This window comes from Macrotis lagotis, chromosome 8, assembly GCF_037893015.1.
Source record: "Macrotis lagotis isolate mMagLag1 chromosome 8, bilby.v1.9.chrom.fasta, whole genome shotgun sequence".
NCBI lineage: Eukaryota > Metazoa > Chordata > Mammalia > Peramelemorphia > Peramelidae > Macrotis > Macrotis lagotis.
This window is the reverse complement of record NC_133665.1, coordinates 130,744,680-130,767,697: the sequence shown is the minus strand read 5'-3', so window position 1 is coordinate 130,767,697 and position 23,018 is coordinate 130,744,680. Positions and strand designations below refer to the sequence as shown.

The window sequence follows — 23,018 nt, the reverse complement described above, 5'->3', positions numbered from 1 at the left end:
TTGTATTTTGGAAGTATGTGTGCTCTTTTGAACCAAGTTCCTTTCTAACATAAAAACCCCTTGAAATAAAAGATCATTAATGTACCTCTTGGTTATTATTAAAAGCTTTGGTGGGGAAAAGGTAGAAAGTATGTCTGCATGGCAGTAGTCATGTATCCCCATTGCTTTGAGGAAGTTGAATTTTTGCAAATCAAAGGACCAGCTAATGTTATAAATTATGATATTTCCTAGATGATATCTCAGAAGCCATTTGCTCTATACAGGTCCTTATTTGAAATATTCCCTCATGGCCCACTTATAACCTCAAAGTCTTTAGAGAATGTGGTGTTCCAAGATTCACAACATCACCAGGAGAAAAAAATGATCTTTTGTTTTTAAGGATTTTTTGGTGTATTGGAAATCAGCTTAGGACCAAAAAGAGCATGCAAACTTTCCAAAATACAATCCAGATGGTTTTCTTTCTCCTAGGCAACTACCCATCTTGAGTTCTTCTACCTAGATACTGATGAACTAACTCAACAGAGCAACATTCAGCTCTGGGTCATATTCTGTACAATGGATCTCTTTCATACAAGAATTATTGGATTTTTGGGTTGGTTATTTGGTTCACAAAAGTGAGGTATAACATATGGACCCAGTCTGAGTCCTATACTGGTTCTAACAAAACCTCAAAAAGACCACAAGAAAGGTCTTCAGCATCTTGGGTAGACTCTTGGTGGAGAATCTATGAGAAACCTTAAACAAGAATCACAAAGGAGTAAGTTCTGACCAAGAGTTCTTAACTTTTTTCTTAGTTATATATTTTTCATCTATACTAGCTATATTTCCATTTAGTTGGTTTTACATGTAACCCTATATATTTTATTTTAAGCATTTAAAGTCATATTTGTGAGAAAGGATTTAAATGTTTCACCAGACACTACCCAGGGACAGTCATGAGATATCAAAAACTTAAGATTGGTTTCAATACAGACAATAGAAGTAATACCCAGATTGAGGAGATGCAGAGTTTTAAAGCTTTGAATTTGAGGTGTTTTCCCCCTCCCAGACAGTTGGGGAACTCATGGCTTGGAAGTGAAGATGTAGATTTGCAACTGGTACTGAACATAGAGTCTTAAATGTATCTAGGCAGAATAGATTCCCACATCTTCCAGATTCCAAGACCAGCTCACTGTGTACCACATCTTGCTACCGCTATAAAATACTGTTAATTATATTATTATACCACAAATAATAAAATCATATTTACACAATGCTACAGTTTTCAAGTATTTTTCACGTAATTATTTTGTTTAGTCTTCTCATTAGTTACAAGGAAATAGAAGCCCAGAGAGTTTAATGGATTTGCTCTGGGTTGTGCAAACAGCAAATACTAAGACTGGAGACTCAACCCAGGCCTTCTGACTTTTAAGTCCAAAGTTCTTTCCACTTATTTCAGCCCTGTGATGAATCTTTTTTTCTCAGTTAAATTATTAGCCCCCTAACATTAACTGGAATGTCACATATAGGGCAGAGCTATTGATGTATTCCTACTCCAACCCCTGAGTTCCCACCTCAAATACTACCTTTCTGGAAACCAATTCTTTGCTTCCTTGCCCCCTCCTTGCCCCCACTCCTTGCTCCTTCAGATTTGATAACACTCAGAGCATTGTGGGTCCCCAGCTACTGGAGGGCTCCACCACTAGGAAACAAAGGACTGATTGTCGCCAGTGAGCGGCATTTGACTCAGGGCTCACTGAAATGTAAACTGAGACCCAAGAGTTCATCTCACTTAAGACTGGACCCCTGAAACTAATGACTCTAGTCCCTCCAGGGTGGGCTGGATTTCAAATATGTCCCTGAGTTGAATGGCCATCAGCTAAACTTTCCATATCCTGGGTGAAATCGAGTGGCCAATGGTTGAGGCCTCAAGGGGAAAGGTTTCATGACTAGACACCTGAGCCTTTTGCCAGAATAGAGTCTGATGTTCCCCAGTCCCTTATGGAAATCAAACAGCAGCAGTAGCACACCGCTCCTCCCAACAATACAGCCTAGAGGAAAGGGACCTCTGATTTGCTTGCAGAGATAAGGGATGGGCTTTTCCTTTAAGTTGTGTCCAAAATCTTAATGACAGAAGACAAGTTTAAGTCACAATCTCTTAGAGACAGATAGGTTTAGGGAAGTACATAGCAAGTGATTAGACTAAAGTTGAGGTGCGAGAGTTTTAAAGATAATAAAAACTTAAGAAAATCGACCATCTGAGCTGGAAGAGACCTTAAAGCAGTGAGATCAAACTCAAATAGACATACAGGCCACTAATGCATGCATAAAGAGCCCTAAGGGTTGCATATTGATAGCTTTAAAATGTAATATTAACTATGTTTTATTATATTTTTATTTATTTTGTTAAACTTCTCCTAACTACATTTTTATCTGGTTCAGGTTTATGGGAATGTTATAAGCCACAAGTGGCAGGTCACCTCTTTGCACCTCAGCCTTAAAAAATTAAACCTCAGAGCTGGGAAGGAGCTTGGAACATCAGAGCCAAAAGGGACGTTGGTAAATAGAATTTCAGAATAGACGATCTAGAAGAGACTTTAGAACACAGAATTTTGGAACAGAGAATGTCAGAGCTAGAAGGGACCTTAGAACATGGAATATGAGAACACTGAATGCCAGATGCAAAAGATCTCAGTAAATGGAATTTTAGAACACAGAAAAGTTAGAGCTGGGGGGTGGCAGGCAGGGAGAGAACTTTAAAACAAAAAAGGTCAAAACTGGGAGGGAATTTTGAGATCAGTTCATCCGATCTCTAAGAATTTCTTTCCAGGAGTTGGTGGTTTTTGTTTAATTGAGATTCACAATGATAAATCTCCAAAGAAAAGACCTTTAAAAACACTTCTCCAGATGATTTTCTGAAAGGAAACTTACTAAACAGCAAATTATGATGATCAAACCATGATGAAGAGGAAAAGGAACTTTTTCTCCCCTTGTCACATCTATGGCAGCTTCCTCCATTCCCTTAGTCAATAATCACCTTTATCTTCAACAACCTACATTGATCCGACCATCACTCCCCTCCCCCACAATTTTAGTAAAAAAAAAAAAAGCCTAACCTTCAAGAAGGTTACAAAATACGATGTGATTGAGTATCAAGGAAGGCTTAATGGATTCAATAGGACCTGAAGTGAGACTTGAAAGATTAGCAGGATTTGGACAGGCAAAGAAGGGGGAGAAAGACATTTTTAGCAAGAAATACAAAATAAATATATGAAGGAATGAATAAACCCATGAAAAAGCATGTGATACTTACTATATGCCAACCTGGGCTGAATTTGAAAGGAAGGGGAAGATGGTAGAGATGAACAAAAATATAAAAATAGGACACCCTCTGCCCTCAAGTAGCATGCATTCTAATATAAATCACCCTCTATCCTCAAGGAGCTTAGATTCTAATAGAGGAAGACAACACATATGATAGGGAAGTGGTGAGGTGATCCCATAAGGAAGTCAACTGAGATGTCCTTTCCAAGAACAAGAGTAGTATGGTAGATACAATTCCTGAGGCTCAGAAAAAGAGTAGTAAAAGATCCGGTCTTTTGGAGTTCATTAAATAATACTGCGCTTAAAAAAATAGTTAAATAGTTAAATAAAAAATAGTTTTAAAATAGTTTAAAACTATTTTTTAAAATAGTTCACCCATTCACTAATCAGGGTAGTTCCACCCCGAGTCAGGAGTTCCAAAGCTGCAGAGATTACTGAGCAATTGGGCTGTCGGTGGCAAAGATGGCCCAGTTATCAACCATAGGCAACTCTGAGTTATTCATGTCACTGGCTGAAAGCATTCTTCCCCCCAAGTAGAGGGGCCCTGAATTTCCAATAGTTACAATTAAATCCCCAGGGGGGCGGGGCGTGGGGAGGCTAGGTGGCGAAGTGTATAGAGCACCGGCCTTGGAGTCAGGAGTACCTGAGTTCAAATCTGGCCTCAGACACTTAATAATTACCTGTGTGGCCTTGGGCAAGCCACTTAACCCCATTTGCCTTGCAAAAACCTAAAAAGATAAAATTTTTTAAAATCCCAGAGGGACAAGAAGATGGAAAAGAGGGGAGGGAGAAAGGAAGGAGGAAACGTACTCAGAGGGAATACTGGCTGGGTTTATTTTGTGGTACTGACAGTCAGAGAAGAGATAGGAGCATCATACAGAACTAGAGCAATGCCTCTCCTTGATGCCATTTTCTTTTCTCTGTGGGAAAGGGAATCCTGTGGTTCTCCCTGGCCTCTCTTTCCCTCCCAGATGTCCAGTAGCCCCTCTTATCTCAGTTCCACCCTTCCTGACTACCATCACGCCTCCCCTATCAAGGTCCCCATCACAAGCTTCTTGGACCTTGGCGATGCCTTCTTGTTGTGTCATCTCAGGAAGTTGGAAAACCCCAGTCTCCAGCTGGTGCCCATCTCCACTGCTCCAGTTGTCCCTCACACTGCTGGCTCCTCACCAGTTTCCGTTTCTAGGCGCACGAGCCCTGGGGCGTGACAGGTTTCATGGAGTTGGGCCCAGTCTCCATCTCTGGACCTGCTTTGCCCAGCCTCTCCTCCTATGCTTCCGTTACTTAATGGGAGGTCCTTCCTTCCCACTCATCCCTTCCCCTTGTCTCCCACCCTAATAGTCCCTATGAGCTATTTGGTGCAAGTCCTTGTGCTCATTCTTGGGAGTCCTTAGCTGTCCCCTAACCCATAGGCCAGCCAGTCTGGCTACCTCACCCCAGAAGTAAAGGGAAAAGAGTGACTGCCCCTCCTGGGAAAGAAGGTTTAGCCAAGCAGAGGAGACAAGAGCATGGAGGTCCACCAGAGCAGCACCCTTCTCCAGGTCCCACCCCAGAAATACCTGGGCCAGAGGCCCAGGTCTGTGGACTCACCCCCACCTCTATGGGAGGAGTTGGAAACTGCCTCACCCTCCTAGACCTGAGGGAACTTGGAGCCAACTCATGCCTCAGAGAAGGGAAATGCAGAGATCTTCCTAGTGGGGTGCTAGCTGGCTCCCAGCCTGAGCCCCTGCTGTCATCTCAGGGTGGGCGGAGAATCTTGAAACCTCAGTCACTCTTGCTAGGCCCTTGTCATGCTTCCTGGTCCTTCAGAGGGGGCAAATATGTAAGTGGCCCTTGTAGCTGAAAAGGCCGCATTGTGGGGAGATCTTTATCTCCAGCCACTCCCCTGCCTTGCTCTGTCCTGGTAGTCATGGAGATGGGTCCTTGGAAGACCTCCTGGGTCCCTGACTCACCATACAGTGAAGCAGGGGTGGGAATTCACCTCTCGCTGACGCCATGAGCACCCGGACAGGGGCAGGAAACTACACGACCCAAATCCCTCCGCCAAGGGCCTGCTGGGGTGACTCCCTCACTCTCTTGCTAGGGTGAAATTCCATCCCCCTGAGCTCACCTCCCTGGAGCTGTGCATTCCAATCAGACTGAGCCCCAGCCGCCCCTGCCCCTCCTGTCCCCCACCCTGGGGGCTGCAAGATGGAGCCAGACTTGGTCCAGCCCTCATCCACCTGGTCTAGCCCTAGTCTAGTCTAGGGCAGCACTCTGGAGAATAGGGGCATCTCTGCTTTCTCATTCACCATGGATGGTACCAAATAGAAGAAGAGATAAGCTCAGAGATCGTCTTACCTAATAGTGTTGCGGTTCGGTTTTTGGTTGGTTTTGTTTTGTTTTATTTTGGTGGGGGAAAAGAATCCTAGCAGTAGAAAAGATTTAGTTTGACTCTAAGAAAAGACCCTGATTTATGAACTATTTCACAAGGTTACTCTTAGTTTCTCCATATATGCAGATATCACAAGAGGTCCCATCGAGTTTCACTTGAAGAGATGAATTAGTCCTGAAACTCTAACACTTCATTTTGGACCCAAGATAATAAAAAAGAGTAGAAATATTGACCCAATCCTGTATTGGGGAAAAGATGTACCTAGAAGCTCAGGAAAATTACAGTTAGGAGATAGAAACATCAAAAATTAAGCCCCAGTTGAACAAGCCATCAATGAACTCCTTAAGAAAAAACTCCAGGACCAGATGGATTCACAAGTAAATTGTATCAAACATTTAAAGAACAATTAACACCAAAAATGAAGCCCAAGTCGGGAAATTTCTTGGGAATAAATTGGGTGTTCCCCCCCCCCCAAGTGCTTTGAATTAGTCTGTTGTTTCCAAGAGCTTAAAATAGTCATCTCATGCTGCCTCAGTTTCCCTATGACATCATGAGAGCACTTAGAAGGGAAGGATCCCCAAAGATCACATAATCCTACCTTTTCCTTTTAGAGATAGGGAAACTTCAGGCCATAAGGAAAATGACTTGCCCAGGGTTGAATAGAGACAAGTTTCAAACCCTGATTGCTATCTCTTCTAAATCATAGATTGAGGGTCAGATATCCCCAATACCAGGCACTCCCTAGTGGTGGGAGCAATCAGCCACAAGCACAGTGGGAAACAACCAAACCACAATACTTATGCTTATTCTGGGAGGCAGAGTGGCTCTCCTCACCACCCCCACATCCAAGCTGGGCGTGGGCACCATTCACACTGGGCTCCCAGGTTTCAAGTCTCTGAAGCAGACTGCAGGTGAGCAAGCAAATTCATCATCCCTTAATCTTCAGGATGAATCAGGAAGCCTCTTCCCCACCCCCAGAGATGGAGCAGCCATCTGGGAGTCAAGGTCCCACAGGCAGAAGGGCTAGAAGCTCCCATTTAACTGAGACTGAACCAGCAGGAGGAAGAGAGCTCCTCCTCACCCATTTGGACTCTGGTGTAGCCTGATGCCATCTCGTAATTCAGAACGACATTAATATCCCCTTTATCTCTCACTCTTGCTGCTGACAAGACACAGAGCCTGTCTGTCAGGTCGGGTCTTGCCCAAGGACGACTATCTCCGAGGCAGGAGTGCATGAACGAGTGATAAAAATACATCTTTGATCCTTCCAAATATTGTCCAACCCAAGGGTAGTGAGACAGTCAGACCCCAGGCACATTCTTTTCCTGCTCTCTGTACAAGGTGCCCACATAATTGGACTGTAGGACCAGTCTGGGCAAGAGGTGGGTGCCTACTTGGGGCAGGGGGGCTACCATGCTTTTGGAGAAATGGACAGGGGGTCACCAACACACTGGGATTGAGAGACTCCACTAATCCCTACTGGGCCAAACTCAACCCATTAGTCAGGGGATCATCACACTGAGAATTTGCAGGGTCCTAAGAGACCTGCTAGTTCAAGTGCAACTTGTTTTAAAACTGAGGAAACTGAGTCCCAGAGAAAGCAGTTGAGAATCACAGGCTTAGAGCCAGAAGGGACCTCAATGGTTATCTGCTCTAAACTCCTATCTTACAGAAGAAGAAGCAATTTATCCATGGTCAGGATTTGAACTCTAATGCCAAGTCCTTGTTCAGAGGTTGAGGGTTGGGCTATCCAACCTTCAACTTATTCCAAGGTCACCAGGGAATAAGTAGTTCAGACAGCATCTGAATCCCCTGACTCCAGCTGTGGGCTCTAACCACAATGCCACAGTGCTAGTCTCATCAGCAAAATCAGATCACAGCTATTGGAGCAGTGAAAGTTGAAGGAAGAGAAAGAAAGGAAAAGAGATGACAGAGAGGAATGGAAAGGACATTGAATCTGAAGCCAGGAAGATCCAGGTTCAAATCTACCTTGGATGCTTATGAACTACGAAGTTGTTTAAATTCCTCAATAAATTTCATCTGTAAAAAAAAATAACTGTAATCTAGACCTCATCAGGGTGGGATTTCCCCCAAAATCAAATGAAGAAATAATATTTTGCAAACTCAAGAACACTATAAATAATCATTATTCATTTTTACATAGCACTATGAGGTCTACAAAGATGCTTTGCATGCCATTTCACCTTGTGAATTTAGGTACTAAAAATGTCTGCTATTAGAGTTAAAGAGAGAAGGAGAATGAGCAGAAGCATCTGGTTCCATCAAATTTTTATCTGGAGAGTTAAAAGTCGAGTAAAGTCTGGAATCTCTCTTCCCCCTCCACTAATGTTTCTGTTGATCACCCGGACAAGGCAACTTGCTCTATGTGATCAGCTTTTCCAGGTTAATGTTGGTTTGCTTAGCAAGATACAATGATGGGTATGGCCTAGGTGAGTCAGGGAGTCCTGCCTACTCTGCCCATGGAAGACAAAATAAAAGGCTCACCTCCATAGGATTAAAGAGACATCATGAAGGAAAGAAGACTGGATGTGGGATTCTGGTACCAACCCTTGTCCTTAACCAACTGGGTGATTATGGACAAATATTTGACATCCCTGAGATTCACTCTGCTGCCACAAGTTGTAAAGTGAAGCTCAGATTTCAAGACTATGATCTCCATTCAATCCTCATAATAGGTTTATGGGTATAATTATTATAATACCTATTTTTTTAGTGAGGAGAGGCATACTCATCTGACTCTGGTCATAAAACTCAAAACTTGGGATTAAGTGATTTTTTAAAATTCTATTATATGTTGGATTCCCAAGATTAAACATATCAGAAGACCAGTGGCACCCAATGCAAAGAAAAGCATTGAAGAAATTTGGAGGTGGGAGAGGGAGTCATTGAAGCTTGGGAGAGTATGACCATGGCCCTTGATTTAAAGAGGAAATTGTTCACAAGATTCAGCTCAAACTCTAGTCCTCACTTTCAGCTTCCTTTGGTCTATTAAATGGCACCTAAAGGGCTCGAAGGGAGAGGCAAAGGACTTTTCTCTGTCTGAGCTCAGATTTGTGGTCCTTCTTTCCTCCACTAAACCAATTTAAGGTCTTTTTCTTTAACCATGAGAGTTCAGGCCAGCTCAGTTTAGGACAAGAGCAGTGAATAAGGACTTCCTTCTGTTTTCCATCCCTCCACTAGGGTCCCCCAAACATCCCTCAAGGATAACTTCATCCCTTCCTGGCCCTGCTCCCTTCCTTCTTTCCTTCCTCCTTCTTTGTCTAACTCCCCACCCCTTACTACATGAGTGTCCAAGGTAGTTGCTAAACCATACCTTTTGCATTTCTACCTTCCAAGGAAATTCTCCACCCTTCCAAGCCCTCCCCCCATTCACATAGTCATCTTCCCTGTGGTCATACTCATCTCTCCTCTAGTTATGTAAAGAGAAAGAGAGACTTTCCTCTTCTAGGGAAGAATGATTCATGAACTTTGCTGCTGTTTTCTAATTGAAAGACAGTTACCATAGAAAATAATAAATTGTACTGTAGTTGAACTTAAAGGAAAGGAGAAAACTAGTCATCATTTGAGTATGTGTGTGAGAACATAGTAGCACAAGCCTCACCAGCTGGTCATTTATGACTGATGGATCTTTTATTTATTTATTTTTTTAGATTTTGCAAGGCAATAGAGTTAAGTGGCTTGCCCAAGGCCACATGGCTAGGTGATTATTAAGTGTCTGAAGTCGGATTTGAACCCAGGTACTCCTGACTCCAAGGCCAGTGCTCTATCCACCGCACCACCTAGCCGCCCCTTTGATGGACCTTTTAAATGGAGCAATAGACTGACCTTCCTATTAAATCCTGATGCTGTGGTATAAGGATTATCTTTGGTTCTTTGGAAGAAGAATGCAAGCTTTACTAAAGCCAACCAAGCTGGAAAGACTTTGAGTAGGAACACTGTCAGGCCCTGGGTATCCTTCATATGAGAACCAGGTTATTAGCAAGTTTAGAAAAGTTCATCACTAGATCATGGGCCTACTCTGTTCTAAGGAAACCATATGGATCTGTGAATATAGGTCAGAATTCTTTGTTTGACTCAACATTGGTTCTTTTTCATTTTTAGTGAATATCAGAGCATCCCACTATCTGGTTTTGATGAGAGTTCAAGATTAATGCTACCAAGGAACAAAGAATGGCCTTTTGGGGAACCTAGGTCAACAGTAGGTTAGAGGGTTTTTCTTTATTTTTTTTTAATTTATTTAAGGCAATGGAGTTTTTTTTAGGTTTTTGCAAGGCAAATGGGATTAAGTGACTTGCCCAAGACCACACAGCTAGGCAATTATTAAGTGTCTAAGGCCAGATTTGAACTCAGGTACACCTGACTGCAGGGCTGGTGCTGTATCCACTGCGCCACTTAGCCACCCCAACTAGACAAGGGTTTTTCTAATAGTAATGACTATATTTGGATGTGAACTTGATGAAACCAAAGCTATGTAAAAACTGAGCTAAGTTTGAACCCACTCTTCCCAGAGACTAAATTGGAAGAGGGGAAGCATATTCCCCAAAGTATTGGGAAAAAATATTAATACATTTCTTGTTGTCATGTCTTTGAAATAAATATCCCTTTATAAAAACTAATTGATGCTTAGTGATTAAATGGAAGTAGAGGACCACTTGTCATTGGTACCTAACAGAGGGAGAAACATTACTGATGGAGGCCCAAGCTGATGGCATTAGAAAAAAGACATCTCCGCCCTTCATGATGTCCATAACCTTGAGAAATAGTTAGTCAGAGAGTATGCACTATTCCTCTCCCTCTCTCTTGTGTGTATGTACATTATGTGTGTGTGCATGTATACACAAATTTATGTATATTTATTTATATAGAAATATGGGAGAAGCATGTAAATGAAGAGATGCATAAAAATGCAAGTTACCTTTATAAATAAATGCACATGTCCTAAATGTTATGTGTCTCATGTCAATTATACACATTACATAACACATATAATATATTAAATTATAATGAATATGTAAATTAGATATTCTACTCCTATATGTAATACATTATATCATATAAATATACATACATGGCCTTCTTTAAATGGATCCCATCATTTACATGTTTTTCCCATTAGAAGGGGAACTCCTTGAGGAGAGAGACTTCTTTGTGTTAGGTTTGTTTTTGTTAATGTTGTTTTTTTCCTTTGTATCCTCAACACTTTGCACAGCACCTAGCTCTTGGTAAATACTGCTTACTGACTAACCAACTGGTAGGTTAGCCATGGGCAATAAATGCTTTGGCACAGCATCTCTTGAAGACCATCTACTATGTCATGAACGAATGTCCATCTATATTTAAGGGGGAGCCTCCACCAAGAAGAATTACAGAGTCATGAAGAGCTGGAGCCTGGAAAAGCAGGTGGAGAGTGGGGCCAGAGGAATTCAGAGGGTGTCAGAAGGGACCATATCAATGAAGAAGGAGTTCAAGACTAAGTTCTTGGCTTAGAGGTGATGATGATGATGATGATGATGATGATGATGATGATGATGATGATGATGATGATGATGATGATGATGGACCCAATGGACCAAGGTTGCTGACAGAGTCTGAGTCATTTTCACTTGCCAGGCAGTCATAGGAGGATGCTAGCATAAGCTAGGGGAACAATCAGGCACCAAGAGACCCAATTTCAAATCCCAACATTATGACTTACAATCTCTGTGATGTTGAGCAAGTTATTTCTTCCCTCTGAACCTCAGTAAAAAAGGAACTGGACCAAATGATTTTAAAGGCTCCATCCCACTCTCAAATTTCATGATCTTTGCATTATTTATTTGATTATTTATGAATTTAGTCTTCCCTTTTAAATACTATAAACTTTTAAAACAGATATAATTCCAAGAGATTACATGCAAAGGAGACAGGAAAGAGGGATGGGTACTAAATGAAAAACCAGAGAAATTGGCCCCAACCAACCTCTCTAGGTTAACTCTCCATAGCTATCCTGACATAGGGAAATTGCTTTTCCTTCCTCCCCCCCCACCATTTTGTTTACTCTTAAACAAGAATATTTTATTAATGTATAAAAAAACAGTTTGTACAAAATGAGAATAAATATTAAATTAAAAAATAATAATAAAAACCCTGATCCAGCCTGCCTGAATTCATCCATCAAGGACCAGCTTAAGCTCTGCCTCATTGAAGCCCTCCCTAAGCCCACCTACCCACAGGGACTTCACTCTTCTACGAGCCCCTGGAGCAGGGGTAGTCTGATACATTCTTTTCTAGTTGCTTATTTTTACTTTGAAAAGTGCTGAATTCTCTGGTCAATTTTTCACAATTTTCCTGCATGACTCTCACTTCTTTTTTCTATTTTTCATCTTCTTCTCTTCTTTGGTTTTTAACTTCTTTTTAAGCTCATCTGTGAATTTTTGGATTTTAGTCCAATTCATAGACTTTTTTTTTTAGGTTTTTGCAAGGCAATGGGGTTAAGTGATTTGCCCAAGGCCACACAGCTAGGTAATTATTAAGTGTCTGAGGCCGCATTTGAACTCAGGTCCTCCTGACTCCAGAGCCGGTGCTTTACCCATTGTGCCACCTAGCCACCCCCAGTTCATAGACTTTTTTGAGACTTCCCCTGTAGATAATTTTTCACTGTTTTCTTCTAAGGTGGCATTGTTAGCATCTTTATCAATATAGTAGCCTTCTATAGTGAGCACTCTTTTAGCTTTTTTGTCCATCTTGAAATGTCTGAGCTCTAATCCTAGAATATAAGGAGTATAGATCCAAGTTTGTTTATGCTGGGCCTGGAGTCTAATCCCTGGCTTGCTGTTGGTCAAGACGTTGCCTATGAAGTCTGGGCCTTGCCTTTGCAGAGATTTATTTCCTCCTTTAATGTCCAGGTTCTGCCTATGCAGGGGTTTGTTCCCAATTCAGTCCTGTCTTTTTCCCCAATGTTCCCATTCAGACTTTGTTTGGAGTTGGGACCCTCCCTCCTGGCTTGCTATCTAACTGCCAGGACCTATGCTGTTGACAAGTTGTCAGGACCTGGACTACACTGTGCTCCCCCTGGCTTTCCCACTCTCCCACTTCCCTGGGCTTTACTTCCCCTTTTCCCCGCCAGAGACAGATCTTCCCTGAAGATCCTCCACGATGTCTACCATTGACAACTTCTTTGTATCTTGTCTTTGGTGAGATCTGTAGCTTTAATTTCTGTGCAGAGGTTTCATTTAGCTTTGTGTAGGCTCGATCAGTCTTTTAACATATATGGAGTCCGGCCTTATATAGTTAGGAAATTTTTTGTGGGTTTGAATTTTCAATATAGTAAATGCTTACTAGCATTCCTTAAATGCCTGCTATGTAGGACTCAGGTACTGGTGAAACCAAAAAAACAAATCCCTTCCCTCAAGTAGCAGAAGCTACAATGGAAATTGTACAAGAAGGAAATAGGAAGAAAACCAAGACACACACACACACACACACACACACACACACACACACACACACACACAGACAACCTTGAGATGGAAGAAAAAACTGACCACTAGCCTTATCTCCCCAGTTAGGCTTTCAGCCGCTTTTGGCCAAACATGGGGTCTTAGGACTTCTCCACTACACCTCAGTACAGTGCTTGGTATTCATTCAGGACACAATACCTATTTACCAATTGCTTATTAGCCATAGAATTACAGACTTTCAAGCTGAAAGGCATTGATCCTAATTTACTTATTTTACAGACAAGGAAACCCAAGTCCAGAGAATGACTCACACAGTCCGAGATCACACAGGTAAAAAGGCTCAGAGTGGAATCTGAAAACAGATGTTCCTGACTCCAGGCCCAGAGCTCCAGTCACTACAACACATGCCTTCGTAGCAGTGGATTACTGTTATGTCTGGCACGCTGATTCCTTTCCTCAGCAGACTTCTTCCTAGATTGTTTTCCTACTGTTGAATCATCCTTGCATCCTTGGTAAAAATCCCACTTGGTCGCAGTGATGAATTTGAGGCTAAAGTCTTTTTTTGCAAGAGTAACAGGACTTTGATTGAGGCTGAATACTAGAAACCACTTCCTCACCTGGCCTCAGGGCAATTCTCAGCCCCATACAAGAGATTCCTGGGAGGGAAAGCATGTCTCATCCTCACACTTCCCCAGAGCTCTCCTCATTCCAGACAGTCCCAGACAAGACCCCACAGCTTAAGAAAGTATCACCCTGAGTCCTTTCTTTCCCACAAATGACTGGAACTGCTCTGTCCGTGGTCTGGGAAGTGACTGCCAATCAGAAGCCACCTTGAGGTACCCTTTCTCTCTGGTCATAGCCTCCCAGGTAATGATGGATCATGGTGACTCAGGAGACGGTATGAGGTAGCCCTAACACACAGGCTTGCTGTTCAAGGAAGGGGGATGGGGAGAGAGAGAGAGAGAGAGAGAGAGAGAGAGAGAGAGAGAGAGAGAGAGAGAGAGAGAGAGCTGCCCGAAGGGAAAAAAAAACAATTTGATCTTGTCCTCACCACCCACACAGAGCAAGCAAGTGACACAGCATGACAGGACCTAAGAACAATAGAAGTGTCCCACACTCCTTTCCCCTTCATCTCAATCCCTGACAGCCACTGATAGAGACATAGTTCTCTGAAGTGGCTCTCTTCCTCTCCTTTGAAGACTTGAAGGACACAGGCACACACTCTCACTTCTCAAACACATCCATCCCCTTGATCCTTAGAAGAACAGCAACTCTAACTCCTTGGGGATTAGGGGCTGCTGAGAGCAGTCAGAGGCAGGAGGCCAGTCAGACTGGGGTCAGTCCCCAAAGGGCTAGCCCACAGTCTTGTTCTGGTCCAGCCTGGAACAAAGAGGTCTTGAAGTACCTTAGTCCTGTTTTGGGAGCTTCTGATAAACTTATCCTCTTCCCCTTTCCGGGATACCCATAGAAAAGAAAGTAATAGTTGTATCTGTCTCTCAAACAGGTCCCCTCCCCACCACATGCACACACTCATAAATATACTCAAACTAACACAATAGACTCAAAGTCTCTGGTAGGAATTAGCAGAGAGACAAAACTCAAGGATTCTAACCTCTCTCTCTCTCTCTAAGCCTTTACTTCCTTATTTGTAAAGCGGGGACCATGATATCTGATGTGTGTAAAGGAGTGTGCATCTCTGAAGTGTGCAAATATGTAGTACATGTGCTTGTAATGGGTATAATATATATATACTTCCTCTATATAATAATATTAATCATGTTAAAAATCAGTGATAATTATTCCATAGAATTGTTGAGGCTCCAAAAAAAGCCTGTAAAGGCATCTATATAATATAATGAATATGCACATATGTATGTCTATATAATATATAAACATAAATATACACATGTGTGTATTTATATAATGTATAAACATGAGTGTACACGTATGTATGCATACATGTGTACATGTATGAATGTGATGCATATATAAATATCAGATATTATTATTGATGGAAGAAACTTAAATGTAAAGGATATGGGTTTGAATTCCTACTGCTTTTTAAATACCTGTTTAACTACAATAAGACCCTTATCCTCTATTAAAGGAGTTCTGAGCCTTAATTTCCTCATCTGTAAAATGAGAGGCACCCCAAGGTGCCTTCCAAGCTCATGACCTATGATCTTACAAGCCCAGGAAGTGGAGCTGGAGAAGCAGTAGCCAACTGGGGTTAGATCTTAAGATCATAGATTTAAATCCAGCAGGGTCCTGGAAGGTCATTGAGGCCAGATGGTGCCAAGAGGCAGGGACCCAGAAGAAAAAAAATGCACAGTTCTCTTGTGGTTGGCTTGTCAGTCTGAGGATGAACTATGGAAGAGAGAATAGAGAAATGTGGAAAAGGATGAAAGAGGGCTTGCCTTCTCACAGCTGCCCAGTTATCCCAGCAGATGGTGATATTCAGACCTCCAGCTCATCTTCCTTCCAGTTCCCTTCCAGGAAACAGAAGGACTGAATAGGATCAGTCCTACAGTGTGTAATCACATGGTATGATAGTGAGAGTCAATGTGAAAGTCTTCCCCGCCCCAGTTCCAAAATATTACCACCAGGTTCTTAAATCTACAGTTAAAAATGCATTCCTTTAGACTAAAGTATTTAAGTCTTCCAAACACTACCATTAAATGAAAATAACCCCTCAACAGAGTAACACAGTGATTAATCATTTTATTCCCTACTTCAAATAGACTCCTCAGGTGAATAAAGAGGGAAGAAGAAAGGAGAAGGCACAGGACTAATCAGTTTCTGTAGTAGGAAGAAGAAGAGAAGGTCTTAAACATGAGATACTCTAGGGAAGGTCAGTCTTGGGAGGCCCACAAATCAGGGACCATTTGGGAGAGAGTCAAGGGGATACAGGGAAGAAATGTAGAAAGACACAAAAGATAAGCTGCTCAGGTTTCACCATCTGACCAAATATTACCCCTTATTATACCCTATCATGTATGTACTTTCCCTAAAATGCACTTAGCATGTCTTAATATGGTTGGGCTCATCTTTAATATCAGTATATCTACACTGCACTCTAATTTGCCTCCTACCAGAATCGGCAAGGTGTCACAGTAGATAGAACATTGGACCTATAGTCACAAAGACCTGAATTCATATCCAGCCTCAGATATTTATTGGAGGTGGAGCACTGATCAAATCACTTAACCTATAAGCCTCTGTTTCTTCATCTGCAAAATGAAGGAAGGGTGGATTCAGTGCCCTCCAAAACCTCCTTTGAACTCTAAATCCTATGATCTTGTCTAAAGGAAATGACTTTGAGCTAGAGCTAGAAGTCTAGATTCTGAACTTTAAATTTCTTAAGCCTCAGTTTCCTCTATGGTAAAATGACTTCAAGGATTCCTTCCAGAGGTGGCATTTTGTAACTCTACTCAACAAGAGTTACTGAGTACCAATTACACCCAAGGCTCTATGCAAGTCAATAGAGGAAGATGCCAAGATGGCCAGGACCCAGTCCCTGCTCAGAAGAAGCTTACTAACATTCTAGTGTGACTGATAAGCTATATGCACAGAGAATTCTAGTAGGAGACAGAATAGGAGAAGTACCACAAGTGAAATACTAACAAAGTGGCTGTGAAGAGGGGCAATATTTGAGTTGGGCTTTGAAGGATGGTCAAAAATTAGAGCTCAAAGGGGCATTCCAAAGGGGAAGGAATAACATTAATAAGAGAATGGATGTGAGAAATATTAATATACGATGATCAGAGAGTGAAGGAAAAAAAGTAGTCCAATTGGGTGACAACACTGGATAAATGAAAGACAAATCTGGAAAGATCAGGTAGGAACTTAAATAGCTGGCAAGGGAAGGTTTTTGATCAGAATCAATCCTTTAGGAAGATTCTGTCATTCTATAATATTGCCCTGCCCCCCAATATGACTACACCCCACTCACACATATTTCCAGCCTGCTTTCACATCAGATAACCCTGGTCAGTATGTTTTCCATTCCATCAGAGGAGGGAAAGAGAAAGAGAGAGGGAGGCACTCTGGGATCTCCTGCCAACCCACTACTTCTGGATGTGTCGGGGAGCCAGCCAGCCGGGTGGAAAGTGATCCCTATAGCAATTATTGTGCTGATGAGGAGGCATGTCGGAGCCTGAAGAGAATCCAAGTCAGCTACACAGTAGCAGAGGCTGCTATCACCAGCTCCCAAGACCTCAGACAGAGGGGCCTTGCAGTCTCTTTTTCTTGAAGCTGTATAGTCTTTTCCATTTTTTCCCATTTTTTTTCATTGTTTAGGACTTTTACACACTTTTAAACATTGGATCTAGTCAACAATCTGCTTATGGGAGGCAGGCCAGCGATATGTATCCCAATTGATGAATAAGGAAATAGATGTACAAGGGCATCCAGTTTGTGAATGGTCCCAGGTTTCCTGACTCTCTACCTTTGACTCTCTCTATCAGTTCACACTTCCTTTCTTTGGGGAGAAGGATGCAAGGGTCTAAAGGCTGTGCTGTGCTCATTATGATCTCATAGACTGATAGACTGATAAGTTTTAAGAGACAGTAGAGAATTTAGAGATTGTCTAATCCAAGGGTTCTTCATCTTTTTTTGTATGTTTATAGACCCCTCTGGCAATCTGGAGAAGCCTAAGGATGATTCTAAGAATCATCTTTTTAAATGCAAAAAATAAAATGCATAAGATTACAAGAGAAACACATTATATTGAAATAGCAAAATATTAAAAAAAAACTCATGGGCCACAGGTTAAGAACTGCATCTAACCAACACCCCCAATTTTCATTTAGTTTTTGGGTTCGTAGGCCTACCACCCAGCACAGTCTAGTGTAGGTAACCACTTTGTGCTTGCTGGATTGAACTGAAACTTTCAAATGAGGAAACAGAGGCCTGGAGACATTAAATGGCTTCCAAGACTTTTAAATCTGTCTACACTAGTGGTATCAAACTCAAATAAAAATAGATGTTATTGATTGGCTGTATATTGACTTGGAAGACCACAAATTAACACAATTTATGCTGTATTATATTTTTATTTTGTTAAACATTCCCTAATTACATTTTAATCTGATTCAGCTATTCCTTGGGAACATTATGGATTGCTTAGTTTGACAACATAGCTGCCTCTCCCCCACCTCCACCCCAGTTACCTCAATCCCAGAACCTCAGAATCTCACCAATCATAAAGTTAAAAGAGACCTAAGAGGCCATCCTGTGTAATATATCAATCAATAAGCATCTATTAAGCTCAAACTATCCAAGTGCTCATGCAGTCTTTGTTGGAAGATGTTAGTGAGGGAGGGGTTGGAGGTAAGGGTTACAACCCACCACTCCCCCAAGGCTGCCCATTCTATTATGGGACAGCTCTACTTATTAAGAAATTTCTCCTTTCATCAAACCTAACCTAAATTTGCCTCTTTATAACCCTTGGGCTCATGAAAAACAAATCTAATCCCTCTTCCATGTGACAGCCGTTCAAATACCTGAAAATAGCTATCCTGCCCCACCCCTACCCAAGTCTTCTTTTTTCCCCAGGCTAAACATTCCCCACTCCCTCAGTCAACTATATGGCATGATCTCAAGGCCCTTCTCCATCTCAATCACCTTCTTCTAGATGAGCTTCCACCTACCAATGCCCTTCCTATAATATGCCACTGGTAACTGAACACAATAATCAGGATGTGATCTGACAAGGGCAGCAGACAGAAGGATTATCAATCCCCTTAGTCCTAGGTGCTATATTCCTCTCTTAATGCAGACTAAGATCATTTTATCTTTCTTGGCTGCTATATCATACTGTTTGCTCATATTATTAAGCTTCCAACCCATTAAACACCTGAGTTTTTTAGCAAACTCCTGCCTAGTCATATATCAAACTTGTAAAGTTGATTTATTGAACACAGCAATAGAACTCTACTCCTTTCCTTATTCAATTTTATCTTCTCAGATTTTCCTGGATATCCCCATGTCTCGAGATCTTTTCAGCCTCTGTGTACATTATTACTCATCAGAAACTCTGATATCCTGCCCAGACTATCACTATCTCTATTCCTCACAAATGATACTCCATCTTTAGAATATCAGAGCAATAGAATAGATTAGATACACAATACACAATAGTAAATGATCATTGTGACCTGGTGTTTGGTAAACCCAAAGAGCCAAGCTGTTGAGTAAGAAGTTACGATTTGTCAAAAATTGCTGGGAAAATTAGAAAGCAGTTTGGCAAATGCCAGACATAACACCAACATTTTACAATTTATACCAAAATAAGGTTAAACTGGGTGAATAATTTAAAACATAAAGGGTAAAATCATAAGCAAATTAGTGGAGCATGGAAAAAGACCAGTCATATCTATGGATAAGGAAAGTTTATAATCAACAAGAGACAGAGAGGATCACAAGAAGTAAAATGAACAATTTTGATTACTTGAAATTAATATCAAAATGAGAAGGAAAGGAAACTGGGGAAAATTTTTACAGTAAGTTTCTCTGAGAAGGGACTCATTCTTCATCATTTAGTAAATTATAAAACTAAGAGCCATTCTCCAGTTGACAAAGAGATTGAAGAGTTTTCAATTTTCAAAAGAAGGAATTAAAGCTATCAACTAGCCACATCAGCATGCTTTAAATTAGAGAGATGCAAATTAAAACATCTCTGAGTTACCAACTTACATCGCCAGATTGGCTAATATGACAGAAAAGAAAAATATAAATGCTAGAAGAGACATGGAAAATAGATGTATTAATGAATCATTGTTGATGGAGTTGTGAACTGGTTCAACCATTCTAGAGAATAATTTGGAACAAAGCCCCAAGAGCTATAAAGTTGTACATTCCCTTTGAACCCACAATATTACTTCTGTATCCCAAAAAGATCAAAGAAAAGGGAAAGGTTCCTATGCATATAAAAATTTTTGTGGTAGCTTTTTGGAAATTGAAGGGATACCATCAATTGGGGATAGTTGATAACATTGTAGTATATGGTTGTGATAAAATCCTATTGTGATATAAGATATGATGAGCAGGATAGTTTCAGAAAAACCTGGGGCGGGGGGAACTGATACAAAGTGAAATGAGCTAAACCAAAAGAACATCATAGATAGAAATTGCAATATTGGAAAAAATAATTAACTGTGAAAGACTTTCTGATAAACACAATGATCTAAGACAATTCCAAAGGACCCATGATGAAAAATACTACCCACCTCCAGATAAAGAACTAATAGAGTCTTGAGCGCAGATTAAAGCATACTTTGTTTAGTTTCTTTATGTTATTTGTTGTTTTCTTTTTGCAATTGGTTAATATAGAAATATGCTTTGAATGACTTCATGCATATAATTGATATATTGTTTGCATTCTCAATGTGGGAGGGGAGGGAAAAAGAAAATTTAGGACTCAATTTTTAAATGAATACTTAAAATAAATAAACTGAAATTTAAAATAGCAAAAGAAAAACCAAATGATATTCCATTTCCCACCTTCATGCTTTTGCACTGACAGTAATCCATGATTGGAATGTACTCTCTCCTCTTTATATTCACCTCTTAGCATCATTCTCCTTATGTTTCAGTTCAGACACCACCTTAGACCTGAAGCCTTTCCTCATCCCAACTGCTAAAACCTTCCCTCCCTGACTATTTAACTATTTTGTATTCATTTATTTGTCTTCCCTCCAGTCAGGACAAAAACTCCTTAAGAACAGGAATTGTGTCATTCTTTGTATTTGCGTCCACAGTGCCTACATCATGTAGGTTATAGAGTGTTTAATGAATGCTTGTTGACCTTGGATCCTATTTTGGTCTTCCAGTGTTTTGATTGTCCTTCCTAGTGTCATGGCACTGTCTTAGGTCAAATCATGTATTTATAAAAAATTAAACAGCAAAGACTCAAACAGAAATCTCTAGGATATTTTAGCAGAGACCTATCTTCCATACTTCCACTCTTGGGGTTTGGACAGTCAACCAGTTCTAAAACATAGCTGTTCATCTCTAACTTGATCTACAAATGTAGTTTGAGGGATTGTGTCAAACATTTTTTTAAATCTTGGTAAACTATGCCTACAACATTTCTCTGACTTTTCAGTATAGTAATCCTGAGCAAAAACAAAGAAATGAGGTTAAGTTGTTATAATTTGCTCCTGATTTAATTATGATGGGTCTTTGGGAGAATAGCTTCCTTTTCTAGATGTTCATTAGCCCATCCTTTATGGTGTTCTAGAATCTTGCCAGAAATCAGAAGTCAAGTTCTTTGTCCAAAAATTGGAAAAAATTTGCACCATTTCAGTTTGTTCCCCAGGATCTCTCAAAGGACACTGACAGTGATTCAGCAACTACATCCAGTCTTCATCTTCATCAGTAATAACAATCACACACACATACATACACACACACACACACACACACACTCACACAATAAGGGCCACATCATCATGGCTTAGAATCATACAATTCTAGAATTGTGAAGCACTTTAAAGAACATTCAATTTAATTTCAATCTCCAGCATGAGTTCCCTTTACAACATTCTAACACGTGTTGTCATCTGGTCCCTATTTGGAGTCTTCCACTGACCAAGAATACATGGAGCAGCCCATTTCATTTCATTGGTAATGAATTCATCTCTCAAAGCCAAATTCTGTCTCCCTGTATCTCACTCCTTGGTCCTAATCGGCCCCTCTGAAATCTAAGCAGAAGCTTCCATAGGAAAAAACCTTCAGATTTTTGAAGGCAGCAAATGGGAGCTTCCAAACTCTGCAAGACACAGTTTCCATATCTCTCACCATTCTGATCACTCTCTATCAGTTATTCTCAAGATGCAATTGCCAGAACTTAATTCCATCTTTCAGATATGGTCTGATTTCCAATCAATCAATCACCAGTTCTGACCTGACCACTAAAATTCTATGAATACTACTCAAGGTCATGTGAGCTTTTTCAGGAGCTGCCGACTCATGTTGAAGTCAATCGAAATATTTTAGGCACTTAGAGAGGTTCCAAAAAGCTCCAGAATTCTAAGAAACAAGTTGGGCTTTAATCTTGTTTTGGCTTCATTGATGAGGGGAAGAAGTGAAATAACAGCAACCTTAAATCATTGTATGTGGGTATACAGATGGGCAGCACAATGGGTATAGGGACATCAAACACTCATCTGAAACATAGGAACTGTGATCCAAGAGCAGGTCATTTACCCCATTTCAGGGCCTTCTGGCAACTCTCTAAGACAGAAAGTTAGAGACAAATGGCAGATTTGCATCAAAGGAGTTCCCCCATACTGATGAAATCATAGATTCAGACAACACAAACTCAAGAACTGTATCATTTGTATTTTTTGCAGTATTTTTTGTAATAGTGGAATGTATTTTATAAATATATGTTAAATATATATTTATAGATAAACCACATATAAACTATATAAATGTCTTATTTACACACTTTTTTATATCTAATTGATAGCTGATATCCTGCCCTCCCCAACACATCCCAGATCCCACAGACTGCCTACCTTGCGTCCAGCCTCATTATTGTGTAAGTTCATGAGGGTCCTAGCATTCTGTTTAATCTCCCTCGCATCCACGAAGACTTTGGCAAAGCCGATGCCATAGCGGATATCAGCGGAGCAGCCGCCCCACTTCCAGCCTTCGTCCCGGTGATATTGACCCTGCTTCTCCTTGTCACAGCCACAGTCACTCAGGTTACCCTGGGTACAGGCGGCTGTAATGGCATGAGCCACTCCAGCAGCAATGACTGCATAGGTGAAGGCCGCTTCTCGGCTCCCTGAAAGAAAAGACAGAGGTAGCATTGTGGTAGGGACCAGGATGCTGAGGAATAGAGTCTTGGGAACCTAGATTAGTGGCATTTC

At 41.0% G+C, this 23,018-nt stretch overlaps 1 protein-coding gene across 2 annotated transcripts in view; it reads right to left on the bottom strand.

Annotated features, from left to right (window-relative positions):
- Positions 1-23,018, bottom strand: part of WNT7A (Wnt family member 7A) — a 92,145-nt gene that overhangs the window by 25,450 nt on the left and 43,677 nt on the right. For both annotated transcript variants that reach the window (XM_074198364.1, XM_074198365.1), the window contains exon 3: positions 22,662-22,933. In XM_074198364.1, the coding sequence (XP_074054465.1) occupies positions 22,662-22,933 (272 nt within the window). The remainder of the gene's footprint in view (positions 1-22,661; positions 22,934-23,018) is intronic.